This window comes from Seriola aureovittata, chromosome 17 (genome assembly GCF_021018895.1).
Source record: "Seriola aureovittata isolate HTS-2021-v1 ecotype China chromosome 17, ASM2101889v1, whole genome shotgun sequence".
Lineage (NCBI taxonomy): Eukaryota > Metazoa > Chordata > Actinopteri > Carangiformes > Carangidae > Seriola > Seriola aureovittata.
In genome coordinates, this window is record NC_079380.1 from 22415560 (window position 1) to 22437624 (window position 22065).

Here is a 22065-nt window from a genome sequence, read left to right on the forward strand (position 1 = left end):
CGCTGAATATATCAATAGTCAATTTCTATTAAGTATATATACTTAATAGTCTATTTCTTTAAAGGCACGAAGAACAACATGTGCAATCATAAGTGTACCAGTGAAATTACACACCATAAGTTTGTTTCTTTTCTTTTTATTGATTGCAAAAAATGTGTATAATTTACAAAGATGATACAGCCTCTTCAGTACATTAAATATGAAAAAAGTTTCCAAAAGGCAGGTAGATAAGTCATTTTATCACAATACATACTGTCAATAAAAAATTGGCTCATTGATGCAACACCTGTCATTTTGTTGTGGTGGTGGCAAATAAATGCCAATAATGATCAGGGCAGACTGGAAGCGTGCTTCTCAGACATGGTTTAAAAATAAAGACATCTGTGACGTGGGATAACGTTCATTCAACAGCTTTTGCAAGCATCCCCAAAGAAAGCTGACCTTGAATATGCTTCTATACAATTAGATCAACTTGCAATTAAGGTCGCCAGGAATTAGAAACGTTTGCTGTCTTGTCCTGTATTAATCCCATTTTTTTTTTAAATTTCGTATTTGCAAGCACAATACAAGAAAGAATATTACTAGGTAGAAAAATAATTACATCAAATGATAAGCTCCCATTTCTAATGAAATGTGTGCCATTTTTCACAGAGTAAACATGACTCAAAAGCTGTACAACAGAAAACTGAGATGACAGTAGCTCTACTGTAACTGCGTTAACTCCTGCTCTCAGGCAGAAGACACAGTGGCATTGAGAAGTTTATCCAACAAAAGAAGCTGATACAGCATGAACTGTTTATCTATAATACCTGATAAAAAAAAAAAAGAAAAGAAAAGAAAAGGTCACTCAACAAATATTCCAGTTTTAAGACCAAATGCGCACTCATTCACGCTTGCACTCACAAAAAAAAAAAAGAAAAGTGAGACTGGGGGAAATAAAAGTGCAGTTTTATATATCATGTGTGGCCCAGTGTAATGAAACCAGCTACTAGCTACTCTAACCTGCTCATTGGCAGAACGATTGAAAACTAAGGCACTATCATGGTCCCCACACAGCTGGAACTGTACAAGTCCAACAATCATCTCCTCTGCTCCTCCTGTGTCTCTTTGATTCAGTCACCACAGTGCAGACACGTCTGAAACACAAAAAAGATGCACAGATTAGAAGAATTTTTAAAAATACAAGCAAATACAAATACAACGCCTCACAGAATCTCCACAGGGGCACTGACATCAGCTGCATTATTGTGACGCTTCATACCGTTTCCCTGCCTGTACTACATCAGTCCACACCTGTCACTGTGTCCGCCAGCGCGTCAGTACCAGCAGCAGGTTCTCAGTGGTCCAGGCTGTTGCCCAGCTTTTGCCCCTCCTGCAGAGCAGCCATGGCCAGCCTCAAGTGCTCCTTCAGACTCTGGATCTCTCGCTCGCTCCGGCCCTTCATCCCACTCAGCTCCTCATGCGCCTCTGTATATCGTTCACAAGCCAGCCGTTTCTCCTGCAGAGCAAAGAGTGATAGACAGGCGTAAGCTCCTCAGTCTACATCAGCCAGCTGTAGTGCTATCTTAGCATGACATCACATCAGCTACGAAGAAAACATGTATTCTTTCTGTCTAAAATGAGATAAATCATGTTTACTGACCACCTATGCCAACTATATAGATTTATTCTGGGATCTTTCCAGCTATAAGACATTGAAGCAAGATCTGAGGATTAACATTCCACATTATTCACCTACTAGTGTAAAGTTCACGCAGAAACCCCACATATTTGTACAAAAGATCAACACACAATACCGTGTTCAGAACCTGCAGTTCATTCCTCAGACAGCTGATCTCCTTGTGTAAGTACTCGATCTCTTTTTCTTTCACCCTGAGAAGAACCTGGGAGAAAAACAAAACTGTGGTTTTCTTTTACTGCCAAAAAAACAACACACAGAACATATTTTCATCACCCTAAATCACTGTTATATTTATCTCTCGAGTCCAACAAGAACGCACAGTAATTGTGCTCTGGTTGATTTATGATAAACAGTGTTTCTCTGTAATTTTTACAGCACATAACTTGGGCTTCTGGCCAATTGACATTCCACTTGTATTCTGAAAACTGCAACACAAGTTTGGTGACCAGAAATACCAGAAATTAAATGCTACGTTTTTGCTAATTAAGGTTTTGTTTTATTATATGTTAGGTGACATGTCATTGTCATTGTCAGGACAGCAGACAGGCTGTGCTTCTCCCTGATGAAGTGTCATTAAGCAACACCTTCACTAAATCCAGTAACTACACACTTTCTTTTAAAGGTGGTAAACCTGTGCAGCTTTGTGATACTTAAAATTAAAACAAAGTCACTGATTTTAGATTAAATATCAACATTTTCAGACAACTCCTTAAGAATTGGATGACCACAGTAACTGTTGTTGACTTATATCGGACCCCCCCCCCCCTGCTGTCACTTCTGAGTCTACAGTATAAGCACCTTTACCTCTAGTTCGCAGTTCCTGTCTTTGTTGTCCCCTGAGCCCTGATCTGTGATGGTAGATCGTATACGGCCGATCTCCTCCATCCAACGGGCCTTTAGGTCCTGCAGAGGAAAATGTTTTGTTTTTATCATTTTGAATGACACCCTTTGAGTGGCTTAAATCTTACAGACAATGAACTCTGGCTATGTAAGACCACAAGTCTTATTTTGAGCCTGGATAGTGAATAACAGTGATGTGAGGCCTAATTACAGTCATGGCTCAGACATTTGGGACCATGCCTTTCAAATTGTAATAGTTTATTTATAGTTACACAGCCTGTAAAAATGTCACGTTGTATTTAAGAGTTATACCTGCCAGTGCAACATCAAGGAGAACAATCCTTCACTTCAACTAAAACATAAAAAAACTGCTCCTTCACCTGTCCCGTTGCTCTGAGTACGTTTTTACAATCTGCTGATAACTCACCTGGTTCTCCTTCCTCAGCTGCTCCATATCTCTCTCTTTGCGGCTGATCTCTCTCTCTCTCTCTGCGTTGTTCTGCTCGGCTCGGTTCAGCTCCAGACACTTCTGAGAATAGCGCTCAGACAGTCCAGCCAGCTCTCTCTGCAAGGACTGAGTTTCTGCCCTGCGGAAACAGACCAACACCACATAAAACTGTTGTAGAAATCAATATAGAGATCATGCAGAACTGTGACAGCGCTGCTCCACTGAGATCCCCATTTCTTATACTGTACATGCACAAAACTAACCTCACAAGAAATCTTCCTATTAAATGCTCACTGTGCATTTCTACAGTAAAGTATAATATTAGATCGTATGTATTGCATTAAATAACAGCAACATGCTGTGAGAAAGTATGAGTGTTTTTTTCCACTTTCATGAGGAAAGTATTTTCTACTGTGGTTTCAAAACAACTTTACTGCTCATGACCAATAACCACAAAAATAAGGAAGAGCATGCAAATAGCAAAAGAAACGCAGCGTAGGCAGCACAGATAAGCCCTAAAATGCAGGTTCCAGTAGCAGCATCTGAGACAGCGTTGTGTCAAAGGCCTTGTGAAGCTTACAAAAGGAAACTAATCCATGACCAAATTCTTCTACATTCCTTAAGTGCCTGACAGGACCCAGTGGCCGCCGCGGTAATGGCCTTGCTTAGACAAGGAACCCTGGATTGTTGTAGAGTCTGCAAATTCTACCTTTTTATTTCACAGAAAACCCTTTTGTGGTCAGCTAGCTCCCACTTAAAAGCACAAGAGAGCTATTCACATAAATTACCAATGTTGGCCTGCACTGTTGGAGAATGAGGGCCAGGCAACGACCAAGAATTTATTTCCAAGGAAATATGCACTAAAGGCTTTCACAGGGTTAGGGTGCAAGCTCTTTATTTCAGTTTAATAATGTTTCTTGATGGATTCTGTGTCGTGCTAACAGACATAAAAACTGGCTGCTTGTGTTTCCGGAGTCCACGTGTTTGTGGGTGGCCAGTGAACATCTCCATCACAGGATGAGAAGTTACTTACTGTTGTTGGGCTCGCAAGGTCTGCGAGTCTAGCACCCCGCTGCTTAGCCTCTTCGCTTTCTCCAACTCTCTCTCCAGCTCCTCTTTGTGTTTCTTCTTCAAAGCCTCCATCACTGAAGCACAAACACAGACACAACTTCTAACATTAACACTGCATTAAATGCTTATGCCTAAATATGACAGTCAACTTAAAAGAAGTGTATTAACAACATATTCAAAGATTTATGACATTATATAATTCACAGGTGTTCGAGAGTGGAGAGAGGGTGATGCTTTTTATACATGTTTTGCTTAAAGTGCAGTTAGACACGAAAGATAACCTGATGATAAGACCTGATTCCTATAGTGCTTAGAGTGAACAGTGAACAGTGAACTCTGTTTGACCTTTGACCCCAACCTACTTCATCACATAACCTCCTCAATGACCGGCCATTTAACGGCTCAGTAAAAGTAAAAAGCTGTGCTGTAACAGTTGTATAAGACAACGGTGATTCTGGTCTCCGTCTGTTCTGTTCTGCTGACCTCGCGCCGTGTCCTGCGTCTCCTCCAGCAGCAGCCTGTCCTTCTCCGCCTCCAGCTCCTTGATCTGGCGGTCGTGCTGCCTCTGCAGCTCCTCCAGCGCGTGTCGGTGAGCGCGCTCCATGGCTGCCAGGCTGCGGCCGCAGGGGGCCTCAGGGCCACAGCCGCCCCGCACACCTCTCCCTCCTACTCCTCCTCTTCCCCCTCGTTGTAGCTCCTCCAACTGCTGCCTCAGTGACGCCACCTGAGAAAAAACAAGGGTGGAGGTAAAGCCCACTGAGCGACAGAGGTGGCGGACCGGAAATCAATTTATTATGTGATTGGCATGTTTACATGAGACGGCACAAAAGCTGCTGTTGGCAGTGGAAGACATGAGCAGTCAGCGTTAGGATATGAAGAAACGGGAGTCTCTGGGATTATAAACTATGAGGTACAAACATTGTGCTTAACCAAACCTAGCAGGAATAATTTACACACAAAATAAACTGAACATTTTCACTAAATCAGTGAATCTGCCGCAGAGTCCCACTGCCAACATCTACACACAATCACTGGAGGAACCACCAGCTCGAGGAGAGACCGATGATGCCAGCGTTTGCTCTGCTGCTACCCTTATGTTTGTTAGTGTGCTCAAAGTTCAAGCTGTATGACCTTTAACCCCCTTCACAGCTGACCTTTGAAAGCCTGTCTAATCAGATTCTAGCTGAAGAAGAAGCGTAAACACACAGGACATGTCTGGGTTTCTGGGCTTCTCTTTATCATGAATGTAACAGCTGTTTATGAATCATATGAACTGTATGATAACACATCAGCAGAGCTCTTCGCCGAGCATCATGGTGATGTCATGTGTACACAGCCTTCGTGCCAGAGTCCACAAACAGATTCAAACTAAGAGATCACATCACACAGAGACAGAACAGACAGAGGTTTCAGCAGTATCTCCCATGTCAATTTTGTACTTCTGATTTTCCACCGTGTAATATTTCAAATGGAAAACACTGCTGAAGAACAGGGGCGAGTCAGTTAAAGAGTGACTCAGGTGTTAAAAAGCAGAAACAGAAAATGTTTACTTCATCCGGACAGATGAAAGGTTAATTTGCATTTTATTTAATTTGCAAATTGGAAAATCATCTTCACGCACTACCTCCCTCTGCAGCGCCTCATTGGCTGAATGGCTGGAGGACCGTGATCCCACTGATGGTAAAGAGCCCATCTCCTTTAACGGCATGCGTTCAAACTCGGCCCACTTTCTCTCTATTTCATCCTCCATGCGAAGCCTTTGGTTCGCTCCTATGCCAGTGCCCTTCCTGGACAGCACAGCCTCCCACTGGCTGCTCGTGTTCCTCTCCTCCTGCCACTGGATGTGCTCCCTCCCCTGCCCCTCTCCTGCTTCTCTCTGACTGGCTGGGAGAGGACCGGAGGAGGCGGGAACAGGGGACAGCTCGACGTAGTCAAACCTACGCTGAGATGGAAGGGCGGAGGTCGGAACTTCTGACTGAACATCACTGTGACGTGATGACGGGCGACGTGAAGACAGCAGAAAGCGTGAGTGGGAGTTTTCCTTGTCACTGCTGCTGTCAGGTAATCTAGAGAAAATTAGGAAAAATAGAGATGAATAAATACATTTTAAATCAAAGTAATCTAAGTAAAAATAATAATTAAAGGTCCCATATTGCATAAAGTAAAATTTCCATGTCTTATTTGATTATAAAGCAGGTCTAGGTTCTATATTAACACTGTGAAAGTATCAAAGCGCTCAGTCCACAGAGAAATGCACACAGCCTGTATTCAGAAACTGAGCTGTAAAAACCAGCCGTTTAGACTTCTGTAACTTTGTGATGTCACAACAGAGCAGTCAAGACCCTCAGCCATGCCCTAAGCCCCGCCCACCAGTATCCGCCATCCAACCGTGCAGGATTTTGGTTCACTGAGTGTTTATGTGAAATATTTTTAGAAAACAGTCAGCCAATCAGAAGAGAGGCTCAGAGCTTGCCAGAGCTCCAAAGAGAAGCCTGAGAGAGGAGACTTGTGGTACTTAAAACCACAAATCCATCTCATTATAGATATCAAAACTTCAAATAAAACCCTGCTAAAGTGTAAAATATGGACCCTTAAAAAAAAAAAAAAAATCAAGGCATGATTTCTCATTTCTACTTTCAGATAACCTTGTAAATTCTACTTTAAATCCATGAAAGAAGTAACTGATCAACTGCAAATTCATGAGGGTTGATATAATAAGCAACTGCAAACAAAGCCTGGACACTCGAGGCACAGCTGGCACTGAGTCATTATGAAAACATACTTTATACTGACACTCAAAGCTATTAATGGGACTTTGATTCATCTGAATCTGCCAGAGTATATAGCAACTAAAACAGGAACAAAGTTACTGGTGCATGTGAGTGATACAGGCTCTTATCTGACTGTATTTATCCAAGGCTGACCTGCAGCAATTTGAAACAACGCTAAGGCAACCAGTGGTAAAACACAGAGTGTGAGCAAGCACTTCAAAAATAAAGAATAAAGCACACAGCCTCCACAGACGCTGCTGGTTTTAACATTGATATGAGTGAAATAGAGAAAACTAAGTAACCTCTTTGCTATATTAAGGTGGGAGAAGAAAGAGTTAATTGTAACATGGTAATTAATCAGCTATCAATATGTAATTACGTCACTTATGTCAATAAACTAGCACTTTCATTAACTAACTATATCACTTAATTTTAGCCTCTCAAATCTCGAATGCCCCACACTAAAGCTGCTTCCATGTTCAAGCTTTTATATTTAACAATTCATCTGGCAATTACTGTGTGAGGTCTGGAGAGCTGCTGGGCCGGATACACTTCTTTAAAACCTCTATCCAGTTCCGCCTGATTCCAGCCGTCATGGCAGACAGTGTGAACACAGCCTCTCGCGTCTGGAGAACAGAAGAGGAAGTAGGTTAGGGAGACACAGAGATGTGACAGAACCAGGATGACATATGAGCTGATAAAGGAAAACGGAAAGGGAGAGATAAACAGAGAAAGGTGGCGGAGAAACTGACAGAGATGTGAGTCATGATAACGCAGCAACAAAAAAATGAGGCAGACACTGGAAGTGGGTGTGTTCGGTGGAGACAAAAAGGGAGGAATAATGGAAGAAAATCCGTCACATGCAGAGTCTCTGAAAGAGTCTAACACGTGACCGAGATACTCGCCTGGATCTGAAAGCCGTAGTTCTTCTCCACATCAAACTCAGACACCTTCACGCAGGATTTTAGGTCAATCTCCCCGTCCATATCATCTTTCTGCACAGCGGACACAATGATACGTTCACAACCTGATGATTCAATATGCTTGTTTATGCTCGGAACGCTCATGCAAGCTTGTGTTTTATAAATACTATTTTAGGATATTATAAAAAAAGGAACGTGTAATTTAAAAAAATATACCTCCTCTGCACTGGAGTCTCTGTAGTACTTCAGTCCAGCATCCGTCAGAACAAACCAATGCTTCTTCCACTAAACACACAAGATATCAATCAATCCAAGACTGAACTGGGATCAGCAACTTCACTATGAAAGCTATCAAAACAATACAGTGAAAATATCTGAGAATGTAACACCAACCAGAGTTGCGTTGACATTTCATTATTAGAATAAGGCTGGTCTGACAGGGCGGGGACACAGGAAGGCCTCGAGTAAAACCGAAGACTTCCAGTATGTGATGTGTGAAGCCAGAAGCTAATTCACTCAAGCATGTCATTCAAAGAGAGGAGACACCTGTTGTGCCTCAAGCCACCGAGCTATTACTGTGATAACCAGGATAATCTACCGCTATCGCCTTACACACAACCTTTCTCATTAGGAAGGAGGGAATGAAGGAGGAGGGTAGTGAAGACGGAAGGAGAGGAGGATGTTACTTCTGACTGGAGTATGACACTCGGCTTTATTGCTCTTTACCTCTCCGCTGTCGTCCAGTTTGGACATCCATCCCTTTTTGAAGTTCAGGAGGTCGGGCTGCGACGAGAAAGAAAGAGAGTATACAGCGTCACGTTCACTGACCTTCACGTCAACCTTTGACAGAAACTCACAAAACCTGAAGGACACAACTCTTGTCTGTGTATATCAAGGTCGTTTCTCTGTAGAGCCATTTATCAGAAGCAAGTCTCAAAGGGAAAAAGAAAAGAAATAGATGAGACTAGATGTAACAAATGAAACAAGAGGACAAAGCATTATACAAGCCTGCATGGAAGGGTGTGGCGTACACAATATAGTTACATCTCTAAACAAGAAATCAGCAGCAACCACACAACCTCTCGCTTACATTCACTGTAAATGCTGCAGGCTTGTTTTGCCACAAAGGACATAAACCAGTTGCTATTGTGGAGAAACTTGCTTTCTTAAAATGCACGTTTAAACTGGTTAAGTCAGTATTGGTACCACTAAATGTTTATATTTACACTATAAATATGTTTTGGAATACGTGAATACCTTTAGATTATATTATCTAATGCTTTAATTCAGTTTTAGCACTTAATATTCAACATGATGATAATATTATATGATGTGATCGTTCAACAAAGCCCAATGTGGTTAATGCAGTATCTCAACAATATGTTTCTAAACAGGGTGCTGCCCTATTGCACTGCAGCATGCCAGATACATGAGAAAAGGCCAATGGCTGCAAAGACAGATGCACATGCGGTGTGAAATATGACAGGAAACAAGCGTAAGTGTAAAAGGATGAGGAAAAAAATAAATATCTGAAGACAACACAGGCAGAAAGATTAGGACTTGGAGCAGCACATCCTCAGTGAAGGGAGGAAAGATTTAGAAACTCAAGAGATTTGCAGTGGAAACACCGGTGTCTACTCTTCTGTTCAAAACTCAACTCTGTTGCACATGATGAAATATTTTGCATGTCTGTTGCTGCAGCTGTGTGGTAGTAGACGTTACATTAAAACATGCTTAAGCTGCTGTGCACCATTTCCAGGAACAGGCCTGTTTCTGCTTTTGACACGATGACAGGAAGAGGAAAACATGCACTAGGTACCTCAAGATGTGGTGATTCCATATTAAGATTAGGCAACTTTTTCCTACATACATTCCTGACTTCGCTTATCTCTCTTTCACTAGCATGTACATTCCTCACTTTTTAAATCTCTCATTGCATTCGTCATCTCATCTCCCACTGGTGTCTCAATCCCATCACTTATTTTTTTTCCTCTCTGATGCAACTGCGTCTTGTTCATTTCATCAGCTTTCTACATCATTTTGTTCTTCTCCCTCTTTGTCTGGACTCTAATATAGTTTCTAAGTCTGTTCTGTCAGCTCTAACCGCCCCTATTCTGTATTTATACTCCCTTCCTGGCTTGAGTTGTGCTCTTGTAAGCCACAGCACCACCCTGTTTTTCTCTGTGTAAGTCAGCTCATCTATGCCACTGATCTTCTTTAATCTAACAAATTTTAAAGTCTAGCGACTGCCAATAGACTGTGTAAAGGAAATAATGTGTTGGGCAACACCATTTACAGACCAAGATACGGATGCATTACTACATTTTATAAGCCCTATGTTCCTTTTAAATCTGCTTTCAACATTAATAAATAATGTGGATAAACACAACTAATGGCTGGATCATCAGGTGTTGCTTTAAGTACAAAAGGAAACTTGTTTAAGAGGCTGTTGTACATTTTGTAGCTTAAAGGAGATTAAAAAAGATTAATCACAAGTGACTGTGTTTTATGCCCTCTTTCTTCTATACCCAAACTGTGTGTGTGTGTGTGTGAATGGGAAAGAACTGCTGGAGCACATTACAATGTGTCATCAATAAATCATCATAAATTAATGCTTTCTAGTCAATACGTGCCTATAAGCAGGGTCAGGGATGGGCCAAAGGGTGGACACAGACACAAAAAAATAAAAAATAGAAAGCATCTGTTATGAATAACTCTAGTGCAACAGTGCTCCTCCTCGTCCTGTGCTCTCAGATCACTGACCTTGCTTCAAAAGGTCCAAAACAGAAGAACGAAGGTCAAACACCGGCAACAGCTGGAGACAACGTCCACTCTCCCTGTCTCCTATCTCCTATCAGTACAGAGGAGCCTTGTCTGGTGAGCTTAGCCTTTACCTTTAGGCCTATTACAGTATGTTTGCTTCTCCTCTTGGCTTGTCTCTGTTTAGTTAAACAGATTAGCCCTCTGAACAATGTGAATAGGAGTCCACCCAATGATACACTCATTGTGATGATAGTTCCTGAATAACAATGGTTTACAGAGCCAAATACCTCCAGGTTATTTTATCAAAACATTGTCTGTGTATGTGTAAACATGAACATGTGTCACAGCTGGGCTTTAACAGCTGACACATACAAGCTACCTGCTAATAACACTGCTACCGCAAACAACACAGGATCGACACATCAAACTACACCACAACTGGAAACTAGGATTTGTTTTTCTTTCTTTTTTTTTGTTTGTTTGTTTGTTTTTTAGATTTGTCACAGGAACAGAAATGTACAAATCTTAACTTAGCTGTAAACATGGACATATAAACAACAAAACACAAATATTTCAGCTTTAAGCTAGCGCTAAGTTGGAAGCATTTAACGTACACACCCCTCCAATCAAACAAACGTTGACTAAAGGAGTCCATTGAAGAAAAAAAACACAGGCTTTATAATCAACACGAACCTTTCTTAAAAGCAAAGCATTAAATCTCAACTGAGACACACGGATAAATGGCACATAGGCCAGAGTTCATTTGAAAAAATGTTAAATTCAGGAAGAAGTGACAAGACAGGAAAAACAAACTGCTTTCAAGGTGCAACTTAACTTACCGTCATGATAACAGGATCCGGAGAGGGTGAAATAAAGACGAGAACAAACAAAAAAAAAAAAGAAAAGAAAAGTACCGTTACCTTCACGCGAACAAAAACCTCTCAAAACTTTTAACTCCCCAGCTTCGGTTAAACGTCTCGCGCACAGACGTTACTTTTCCGCAGAGCGCTCGCGTTACGCGAAATTAAATAAAACCCCGCCATTCAAACCCCGTGTTAATTTAATCGAGCGAACCGCCGTCGATCAGAGCAGATTTCTGTCCTGTCTTTTAAGGGAAAGGAAGTGAATTCCCCCCCCCTAACAAACATGGACAAACAAGCTGGACTTTTAAAAAGTTAGTAGTTTCTCAACTCTCTGACAAGTCGTGGGAAGTTAACGTTACGTGTGACTTGGCTGTGTCTCCGCTCGCTCGCTCGCTCGCTCGCTCTGCCCCGTGTCTGCCACTTCCTGGGCGGATCCGCGGGGTTCGTTGCTGGAGAAAACAAGCCTACCTAAGCCCAACCTAACCGCACGGTGCTGGCTCGGAAACTGGGGTCCGGGCACCTTCGGGGCGGGGGAGGCTGAACGGGATAAAGTGTCCTGCCACATGTGGAATATCTTAGTCCTGATTAATTGCAACTACATTTGATTATCAAAAGAAGAAGAAAAAGAAAAAGTTTATCTAACATGAGGTGTCACTCCTTCCCTTTTTCCTGGGACCAGTACTCCATGACATATTAAAGTTTAGTTATCCCCTACTTTACAAACACACAGAACAGAATTTATTGGCTATATTTTTTCCCTGACTGAATATCTTTTGGGTTTGCATACAAAGTGGCACTTCCCCCATTCAAAATCCGCTCTTGGTAGCTATTGGTTTCAGTTCAGGAATTTCAACACATGCCCCAGCAGACCACAATTGACAAAGCTCAGTCAGTCTTATGAAATGCCTGCAGGGTGTAGGTGAAATCTACAAGACACACAGCAAGCAGAGAATTTAAAAAGCCGCACAGTGTACACACACACACACACATATATATATATAAATATATCTTTAGATATGCCAGCAGGTTAGGATGCCACGTACATAAAAAAAACTTTACATCACAGAATCTGTGTGAACACCAGACAAACTGCAGGCAGCAGTCTGGTAAATATGTAACAGAAAGACAGCGTATATTGAAATGGACCAAACTGCGATAAACTAGCATTGAACCATATGTGCTGAAGGTTTATGACGTTCACTGCAAACACTAGTGATAAGAGGAAAAAAAACAAATCAACTGTGGGAGAGAGGCTGTCTCCACGTGAGCACACACATTCATATGGTAAGAGACACACACATGTACTGTAAATGTACCTGCTGCAGCACATACCTGCATTTGCTCTGATCTGTGGTGATTACCTTTCCAAGAACTGCCCTCATCTGCCGTGGGACTGCCGGACCTCTGGAGGAGAAGGAACAGCTCGTGGTTATGGAGATAATCAATGTCCTAATGAGCCAATATAGAAACCTGCCTATGAGTTTCACATCCACACACTTTCTTACATCTTGGTGTACGGTATGTGGAAGATGCGGTTAAGCATTAACACATCAGGCAGGTGAAAATCACAGAGCACAAACCACAGTTCGTTCTACTGCAATGGATTATATTGTACAGAGGGGGGGGGGGGCACATACTTCTGTATGGCTTTAAAGCCTTTCATGCCATTCTCTCTGTTCCCATTCATCTCTCTCTGTGCTTTCAGATCCAATCCAACAAGCTTTTTATTAACCTTACTGGAAAGTAAAAAGAAGAGCATCTTCTCTTTTTACTAAATGTACATTTTTGCCAGAAATGTTAAATTTTTTTCAAGGTTACTCTGAGAAATCAAGAAAAGAATTTAAAAATTCATATTAATAAATGTTTCCCGTGCCCCAAACCAGCCTACCTGCAATGAGGTGGAGGAGTGAGCCCGAGAGAGATACCCACTGCCACTATAGTGCCGTTCTCTTTCCGAATCCATCGTATCTTCCCACTCTCTGGATGGATGTTTGCTCAAGGAGTGGCTGGAACAGCACAGACACTTTATGGTTAAATTGATCTAATCTGATGGTGCGGAGGAAGTTAAGCCGTCTAGATTTAGCATAAGGTCTACACCATGAAAATTTCATGTAACGTAGTGTTTATCGTTTTGCCAGCACCGGTGTTTCTTTGTGGTTGAATATAAGTCTGACCTGGCCGGTTTGAAGAGTTCCTGTCTACGAGAGGGCGGCTGGTTCTGAGGCCGCCCCGCGTAGCCCGGGTCCTCCCTGTGATGGATCATTTTCACCTTCGGCAGGTTGGCCATCGCAGCGTACTCCTCCCTGTTCCTTCCCGTGGACCCCGCTGACAGCTGGCCCGACTCGGAGGACTCCATGGAGCTCTGGGAGGAGGTGTGCCTCCGGATTTGAATCTGAGGTGCAGGAGAAGGGCTGCGCGTGCGGTGGGAGGGCCTTTTGTCATTAGGAGAGGGGCAGCGATCCCCAAGAACGTGCCTGCTGACCCCAGATCTGATGCTGCCGGGGCTCCTGGGTGCCTCTAAGGTCACGAAAGCTGTTCTGCTGCCATCTGTGGTCCGTCTGGAGGGTGAAGCGGCGCGAGATAATGAAGAGCTGCGAAGGGAATGAGCCGATTCCCGCCAGGAGTGTGGTGAGTGTTTGGAGTCGGATTTTGAGTCATTGTCGGTGTTTTTTCTCTGAGCGGAGCGGCTGGAGTCTCCATTAGAGGCATTTCTGAGGACTGAGTAAGCCGGTGGGTCATAGTTGCCTTTTCCAGAAGGAGAAGAGTTGCGGCTGTTGTGTCTCTTGCTGTGTAGAGAGCCACTGGTGTCTGTTCTCCACAGTGAGCGTTGGTCAGGAACATCATAGCTTCTCCTTGAAGGCAACGGGCCGTGGAGGTCACGACCTCTGACGGAGCTGTTTCCTTCAGACTTGCGAAGCAGAGACTGAGAAGGAGCCTCGTAGCTTCTCCTCGAGGGCGAGGAGTTACGGCTGTTTAATGAACCGCTGGTGTCTGTTTTCCTAAGTTGATATGGACCAGGGGTTTCACAGCCTCTTCTTCCAGGGGAGGAGCAGCGGCTGTCACGACCTCGCCCGCTGCCGGCAGCACCCGATTCGGTCTTTCGGAGTATGGACTGACGCGGTGTGTCATGACCTCGTCTGGGTGGAGACGTGGTGGCACGGTCACGGTCACGTTCTTGATCATTCAGTCCATTCCTTGCTGTTGAGTTTCGCAGCAGAGCCTGGCTTTCAACATCATATCCCTCTCTGATGGGCGAGCCGCAGCGTCCGTTGTGACTCCGTCCGTTCAGAGACACGATGGATTCAGATTTACGCAGGAGGGATTGGCTGGACGAGCTGTAATTCCTCCGTGGCGGCGAGGAACTGCGACTGTGAGGCCGACTCTCTGAAGTTCTCCGAGATGGAGATGAAGTACGACCGTCACGTCCACGTCCGTGTGGTGACCTTCCTGCGGTCTCAGTCTTGCGGAGAGACACTTGGCCTGGAGGGTTATAGTCCCTCCTGGAGGGAGACGAGCTTCTGCTGTCGTGACCCCGACCACTCAAAGACCCATTCACCTCCGTTTTCCTCAGGGCACTCCTGAAGTCAGAAACGGTGCTGGACTGAGATTTGACTGAACCAGCGAACGATTTGAAATTTCTTGGCAGAGTTCCTGACTCAACACGTCGGGCATGTGTGCTTTGCGAGCAGCTTCTGGATCCCGGCTCCGTCCCGTGAGACCGCCCTCCACCGTCAAAGTTACGCCTGCTGAGGGAGGCGGTGGATTCGCTGCGTCTGAACGGTAAATTTCCTCGTGAGGGAGAAGGAGAGCGAGATTGCAGAGCCGAGCTTTGCCTCGAGGAATCGAGACGCCCCGATCGTTGATAGGAAGAACCGTGAGACGAAGGGTTTCCCCGGCCGTATGAACTGCCGAGGCCCTTTCGGCCGGGCGAGGCCAGCGACTCCGCTATCTTAAAAGGGGTAGGACTCGGAGAACGAGGGCCGACTCGCGCCTCGACCTCTATGGCAATTTCATAGGGGTCAGGAGGAGGGATTTCAACAGGGAGATCCTCATTTAGATTCTCCGGTATCTGCCTGTCAGAGGCCACACCGAGATTAGGGTTTCTGAAGGGGACGGCGTCTTTGGGCTCGACATTTCTGCCGCTGAAGAGGGGATGCCCTCTCTCAAAATGGCGGAAAGGAACAGACGGGCTGTTATCACGGAGCGAACGGGCGCCGGCTGCCCTCCCCAGGGAGAAGTAACCACTTTCACGTTTCTCTCTGTCTTCTTTTATCCCTGGAGGAAAAAACAAAGGGAGTCGGGGCAGTGTGACAGAAATAGAAAGAAGGAGGGGAAACAGAAATAAGAGAAACAAACATCAAAGATCAAGTGCTGAGCAACTACCAGAGGCTTCCTGACACAAACCCAGATGTATTGTATTACTGATAATTGGTCTGGGACACCTCAGCTGGTGACATCAAACAGTATCGCCAAGTAAAGAACACCTTTGGCTGTAACTGGATATGGATTTGTCAAGTGCAGTAAGTCATAGGTTTACTAAAGGCTTAATCTTACTGGTTCCTTCATAGAGAGAGAGAGAGAGCAGATCTCCCTCTCTTCACCACGCTTCTCCTGAAATGAATTAAACAATATATGAGGTCAGCGTTCACGTACCTGACCGCCTGGCGAAGCCGTCTCTGCTGCGAGCTTCGTCCATCCACGCCCGAGGGTTGGCCCGGTGGGGCGGAGGGTCGAGCCGGGTCATGGCGAGGTCGGTCCTACGGCGACGGATCGGCGGGTATTCGTCCTCTGCGCTGACGGAGCCGCTGAACTCCTGGTAGTCGACGCTCTGGTCACGGCAGCTACGCGGAAGAGGAGACGGGAGAAGAAATGACGAGGGGCAGAGATGGAGAGGTGAAGAGAGGGAAGACTCAGAGAGAAACTACGCAAATGCATCACACAACATGACAGTTCTGGGTCTGAGAGGATGCTGACTCAAGCCTGCCAGTGTTTTTAAATGATTAAACATTGTACTGACACTCTGGCCCGATAAAACACTAAAAATTACACATCTACAATAAGCCTAAAGGACTTACAATCACCCTGCAGTCCCCACCTGTCAGTGCTGTCGTCGTCACCGTCACAGATGTAAAGCTCACAGTCGGGGCTCAGGATGCACAGAGAGCTCTCCCCATAACCTGGACGGCCTCCGGTGACGTCACAGTAGCTGCTCACCGTCGACAGACCGTCAGAATCCTCCTGATAGGATGACAAGGTAAAGACACGGGCCAATCACAGCGTCGCAGCGAGCCCCATCTCAGGAAGACGCAGCGGTGACGCTCCCGACAGCGACCGCGCCTCCGAAACGAAGGTAAAAACTCAACATATAGAAAACACACAGTGACGTGCACACAACAGTCCTACATGAGTCCGTCCGGCTCCGTCTCTCAGAGTAAAGTGAACGGTGTTGTCCCCTCTGACACACACACACACACACACACGCACACACACACACACACACACACACACACACACACACACACACACACACACTCACACTCACACTCACACTCACACACACATGTTCAGCCTGCTGTTCGATTAGGGTTACACTCTCTGTAACCTGACCTGGCCCGTGGCTTTCCTCATTCATATTTCATCAACTTTTTTTTTCCTTCTTTGCCATAAAAACCCTTCTCCTCAAATACACTGGTGTAAAAAGATGTAAAATGTGTCTGTGAATGTGAGTAACTGCCACTGATCTCTGCTGCTTTCAGGAAAGTGTAGGTACGGTGTTACTTCAGTGCAACGATCCCACTATCCGCCATGTTTTCAGATGCATTACTGCCACCACACAACTGCAATCATGTCACAGAAGCAGGGTAAATAGATAAATGTGGTGCTGCCACAGTTTTACCACTGTGAACACGCCCCCGTCCTTTCTGCACATTACTGCACATTTTCTAAAATTTCAAGGTGATTCCCGAGAGGCCGGTAAACGATCCGGCTTCGTTAATTTATAATGGGAGCCACTGCTGTCGCCCTGCTCCTGATCGTTACCTCTCATTCTCCCTCTCTGACCTTTTCCTCAATTCACTCACAAGCAACAAAGACACATACATGATCCCAGTAACTCTGACTTACATCAAATTAGGAGGCGCCTTATGATATCTTACTCACCCTCACTCAAACACAGACTTTTGGGTAAGAAGTGAGAAGTTTTGTGAGAAAAAAGATCTAATTAAACAGATTATTTTCAACTTTATACATCATTTCTGATCTGGAAGACAGAGATAAAACTGAGTCAAGCACTACAGCAGAGTCTCATTGATTTAGCATCCAACCCCAGTGTATTGCTTTCTTGCCGACTTCCCCCGTGACCTCTAATGCTCTCTTCCTGCCTCTCTCCATGTCGAGCTAATCCCGTCACTCAGCACATATTCTGCTCTTGTACCCGTCTCTTCACCGTTACCTAGCTGCTCTGTACATCTCCCTCCTCCCTCTTCCTCTCTGGCTTCTCTTCTTTCTTACCTTGCTGCTGCTGGTGTCTCTTTCCTCTGCCGTGGATGGGATTGGTGTTAACAACCCTCCTTTGCCCGCGCCGATCCCGTTCCCGGTCCCGGTTATACCCCCAGTTCCAGTGTCTGCTGTGGATTTCTGCTGCGGTGCGATCTCCGTGCTCTCCCCTGCGCCGGCGTGCAGGCGCCTCTGGCGCAAGCAGTCATGGCAGCGGGAGGGGTCGAAGATGTTGGGCTGGAACTTGGGGCAGATGGGCTCATCGCCGGAGAGCGGCATGGTGGGTCCGGAGGGGGGACCTGCCGGCTCATTACATCCCACAGGTGAAACTGAGAAACAGCAACAGAGGAAGAGCAGCATCACAACGATTTACAGTGTAAAACAAACACTTCTATCAGTAAATGGAAAACTCCTCCAATGACTTATGTGTTCAAAAACCTGCAGAGCATCTTTCACAGTGTTCGGTCACAAAAGAACAATGAAAACATGCAACAGTCTTGTTTTTAAAAATTAAAAAGATAAATAAAATCCTACATGCTGCTGAGTGTGGCTGTGACACTGCATCGCTGCAGACAGGTGTAAGCACAGAGCAGCAGCTCAGAGTGAAACCTCAAGAGGTTCTTTCATTTCACGCTTCATGCGAGATCTAAAGAGGAACTGTTAAGGCCGCTGATAACTAATCACAACTGGAGGACAGTGAAACACAATCCAGTCAGAACAGTGTGAAAGCTGCTCACAGAGGAGCGTCACCGCCAGCCACAAGGCAAGGCAGCAACGATGGAGGAAAAGGTGAATGAGCCCATTAAGACAGAGAAAAGTAGGACAGTGAAAATAGCAACAACATCTTGTAACGAAGTGACAACTGATGAGTATTACCTGACAAGAGAAGCTCGCGCTGTCAGCTCAGTTTAGAGTCTGTCATTAGGAGTCCGAGGATAAACTGCCCACCAAAGCCCCATCAGGCACATGCCTCCTCTTCCCCATGCTCTCTGTGCTCCCGAGCTGCCAAACTCTCACATCAATCCCATTGGCTGCTCTGACAATGAGTGAAACTGAAGCATCCACGACGGCCATGGTGGCTCTCGGTTGACACAGCAGAGACCCTGCAGCGCTCGCACACCTAGAGCCAACATGGAGCCAGTGGCCCGCCGGTTCCTCTATTGAGCGGTTGTATTAAATATCATGGGCTTTAGAAAGCAAAGTGAAACGCTCATGCTAGTGACAGCTGGCACACGCTGGCTCAGGTTAACGTAAATAAATAAACACTGGTGAGGTGGGGGTGGGGGGGCAGTTTAACATACATTAAAAGCGGTGGCTGTGTGGTTTTTAGGTTCTTCGTGTGAACAGTGAGTAAGATGCTCTCAGAGAACCAGTGGCTGGTTCTCCTTTAGATCACACACAGGTAACACTGGGCTGTGAGGAAACACAGAGCTGAGGGTTGATTTCCTCATGTTCTAGAGAGGATGTTGACGACAGCGTCAGGTTTCCTATCAAACAATAGAGCAGAGGGGGACAAAATTCCACACAGAGCACACTGACACTGTGTGACATATGACTGCAACATCAGATGTCTTATCAGCAACATTCATCCTTCATTCAATCCATAATTCAGTAAATATAGTGAAGTTTATTTTATGAAATAACACTACAAAAACAGGTTTGCTTTGAAAAATTTACAAGTTTGAGCAGAAGATTTCCAGTGGCAGGTACTGTGGAAGTATTGAAGGAACAGACGGTCCAACGAGGCGCAGACACTGAGCGTCCACATCGTCCTGTGTCCATTTCTACAAACTTTTCAGCACACACTTGTCCCGCTCAAACACAGGAGCGTAAACCTGACACAAGAGGTCGAGTCTCTTCCCAGTTCAGATTTACATCGTATTTTTAGACACACTCTCTCAGTCCTGATGGTGCACTCTCTTTCCAGTCTGTCGACGTCTCTGCCACTTGCTGGTCCTACCGGTTCTCTTTTTCATCTCCGTGACACCGGGTCTCTTGTCTGTCGAACGGCCTCGTCCTCTCCGGCCTTCCTGCTTCCCTTTCCTCTTCCCCTTGCTGGTGTAAGTGTTGAGCGACGCCATCAGGGAGCGGATCCTGCAGCAGCAGGGGGGTGAGAGAGAGAGAGAGAGAAAAACAAAGCTGGAGTGAGAGGGGCTGGAAGATGACAGCCGGACAAATTTAAGAAACATCTGTCGCCACCAGCACATTTCTCACCAATCAGAGTGCGTGTGCATCTCTGTATTCTTTGATATTACTTAATCCAACATTTAGATTATAACATGTCAATGTGACAACAATTATTCAATTTATTATGAGGAAAACTAGCCACGCTTATTGATGCTAATACGTGGCGACGTGCACGACTAGCAGCTTACTTTTTGTTCACGATTGGGTTGCCGGCTTTTCTTGGCATCGGAGTTGTTTTCTCCACCTCTTCCTCCTTCTTGTCTTCATCCTTGTTCTCCCCATTATCCTTCAAAGCAAAGGTTCTACGTGTTAATGTCATTTTTATTTCCGTCAGTATAATTTATTGATTTCCTTCAGAGTGATGACGGAGAGCTACAAGCATTAAAACCGACAGTTAGACACATCAAGAGCGCACACTGCGGCTTGACGGTTCACCTGGATTGCTGCAGGTCCAAGCAGGTGAGCCCCAGTGAGGTCAAGATCACTGATGGTTGTCACGGTGACAGTGTGGTTGGGGTGATCGAACTGCACAGACTCTGTTGTACTGGTTATCGCATCTTCCAGATCGTCTTCACAGTCCTCTGACAGATGGAATCAGGTGAGGGGAAAAAAAACAAAACAATCAATGCAAATTCTCACAAGCTTCTAATTGATAAAATGACCTACGACTGATTTTTGCTTTTAACTCACCAAGAGCTTCCGTCCTCTCTTTCAACATCTTCATATATTCCTTATGCCTCTGGAAGAAGAGAGCCAAACATAATATCAGTGCATCCTTTCCTTACGTGCTCACACAGTTCAGATTTGAACTCCCTGCTCTTTTGCTTTACACTTACCTCTTCTCGGACTCTAATTTGCTCATCCTTGATTTTCTTACGAATTTCTGCCACTGCAGCTTTCCTCCTCTCCACCTTTCGCTTATGGAAACCAGTAAGGTAATCACTGACGGATGACAAAAGGAAGAAACTTAGAAAACCAGTCACCTTTTAAAAGTCTCTGCAGGTTAATAATACAGGATATATATAACAGAAATATTAATTAAATCAAACTGTGCTTGGTATGTTTATTGTTTCAGTGAAACCTATAGCTTACAATAAGGGTTTTTAAGGTTTATTTTATAAAGTAAATTACTAAAATAATGACAAATCAAGAATTTAACAGTAGTTACAAATGAATGGATAGAGACCATCACCTAAAAGCTTCAGAGTTTAAAGAAAAACCTAGTAAAACTTAACTATAAACTGTTAAACCTAATGGTATTTTAAAATATCCGCACTTACATGGTTTGAGTTGACTACAACCATCACATAAAACACTAACAACTACACATAATACAGGTTGCGGATAATGTTTTCAAAATAACAAAACTACTTGATAGAAAGCTAATGCTAACCTGCTAGTGGAACAGAACGGTGACAGCTAATGCTAAGGTGCTAGCTAACGGCTGCTATATGTTTAAAAAGCCGTTGTCAAGAGATAAACTTACTTTCTCTCTTTGTCGTCAAACATTACGATGCATTTGTTTTCTCTTTTCTTCGACCCTGGCTTGAATTTCCCCTTTTTGGACCCATTGTTGTGCTTTTTTGTGTTTTTCATGTTGTGCACGTGAGTTTACTCTATCGCTACTTCCGGCTTCTCTTTCTACCGAGCGCGTCGGTTAACTTTGTCCGGCTAGAAACACGTACACGAACCACCTAAATGTTTTAGTACAACATAATGAACATATATCTTCAGTGACTGTAATCACGTCTCAGCTTATATAAAAATATTTTATGAGGTGCTGCTGTTGCTGCTTATTTAAATTTAAACTGCACATTGTCTGAAACAGCATAAGGGTTGAAAGCATGATGTGTTTAATAACAAGTCTTCTTGTATATTTATGAGAATGTAAAATTAGATTACATAGTCTGTACTTCCATCCATCATGATATAATGACTCCCACTATTCTAGTCTCCTTCATTTAGGTAATTTATTTGATATTTTCTTATTTTGTAATTTTGCACTGCCCTGACCTCTCTGACA

At 44.4% G+C, this 22065-nt stretch overlaps 2 protein-coding genes across 2 annotated transcripts; both read right to left on the reverse strand.

Moving 5' to 3' along the window:
- Positions 1-120: 120 nt before the first annotated feature.
- On the reverse strand, positions 121-18153 carry triobpb (TRIO and F-actin binding protein b). Its single transcript, XM_056402648.1, has 18 exons — positions 17871-18153; positions 16456-16598; positions 16014-16201; positions 13535-15635; positions 13249-13366; positions 12693-12764; positions 8461-8517; positions 7951-8019; positions 7717-7806; positions 7328-7437; positions 5665-6106; positions 4524-4764; positions 4003-4114; positions 2949-3108; positions 2486-2584; positions 1797-1883; positions 1294-1498; positions 121-1136 (listed from the first exon to the last, which is right to left on the reverse strand). The coding sequence occupies exons 1-17, from the start codon at positions 18132-18134 to the stop codon at positions 1337-1339; spliced, it is 4515 nt and encodes a 1504-aa protein (XP_056258623.1). The 5' UTR covers positions 18135-18153; the 3' UTR covers positions 121-1136; positions 1294-1336.
- A 1309-nt stretch (positions 18154-19462) lies between these two features.
- nol12 (nucleolar protein 12) lies at positions 19463-21696 on the reverse strand. Its single transcript, XM_056401674.1, has 6 exons — positions 21529-21696; positions 20879-20984; positions 20733-20781; positions 20478-20623; positions 20231-20328; positions 19463-19949 (listed from the first exon to the last, which is right to left on the reverse strand). The coding sequence occupies exons 1-6, from the start codon at positions 21636-21638 to the stop codon at positions 19754-19756; spliced, it is 705 nt and encodes a 234-aa protein (XP_056257649.1). The 5' UTR covers positions 21639-21696; the 3' UTR covers positions 19463-19753.
- Positions 21697-22065: the final 369 nt, after the last annotated feature.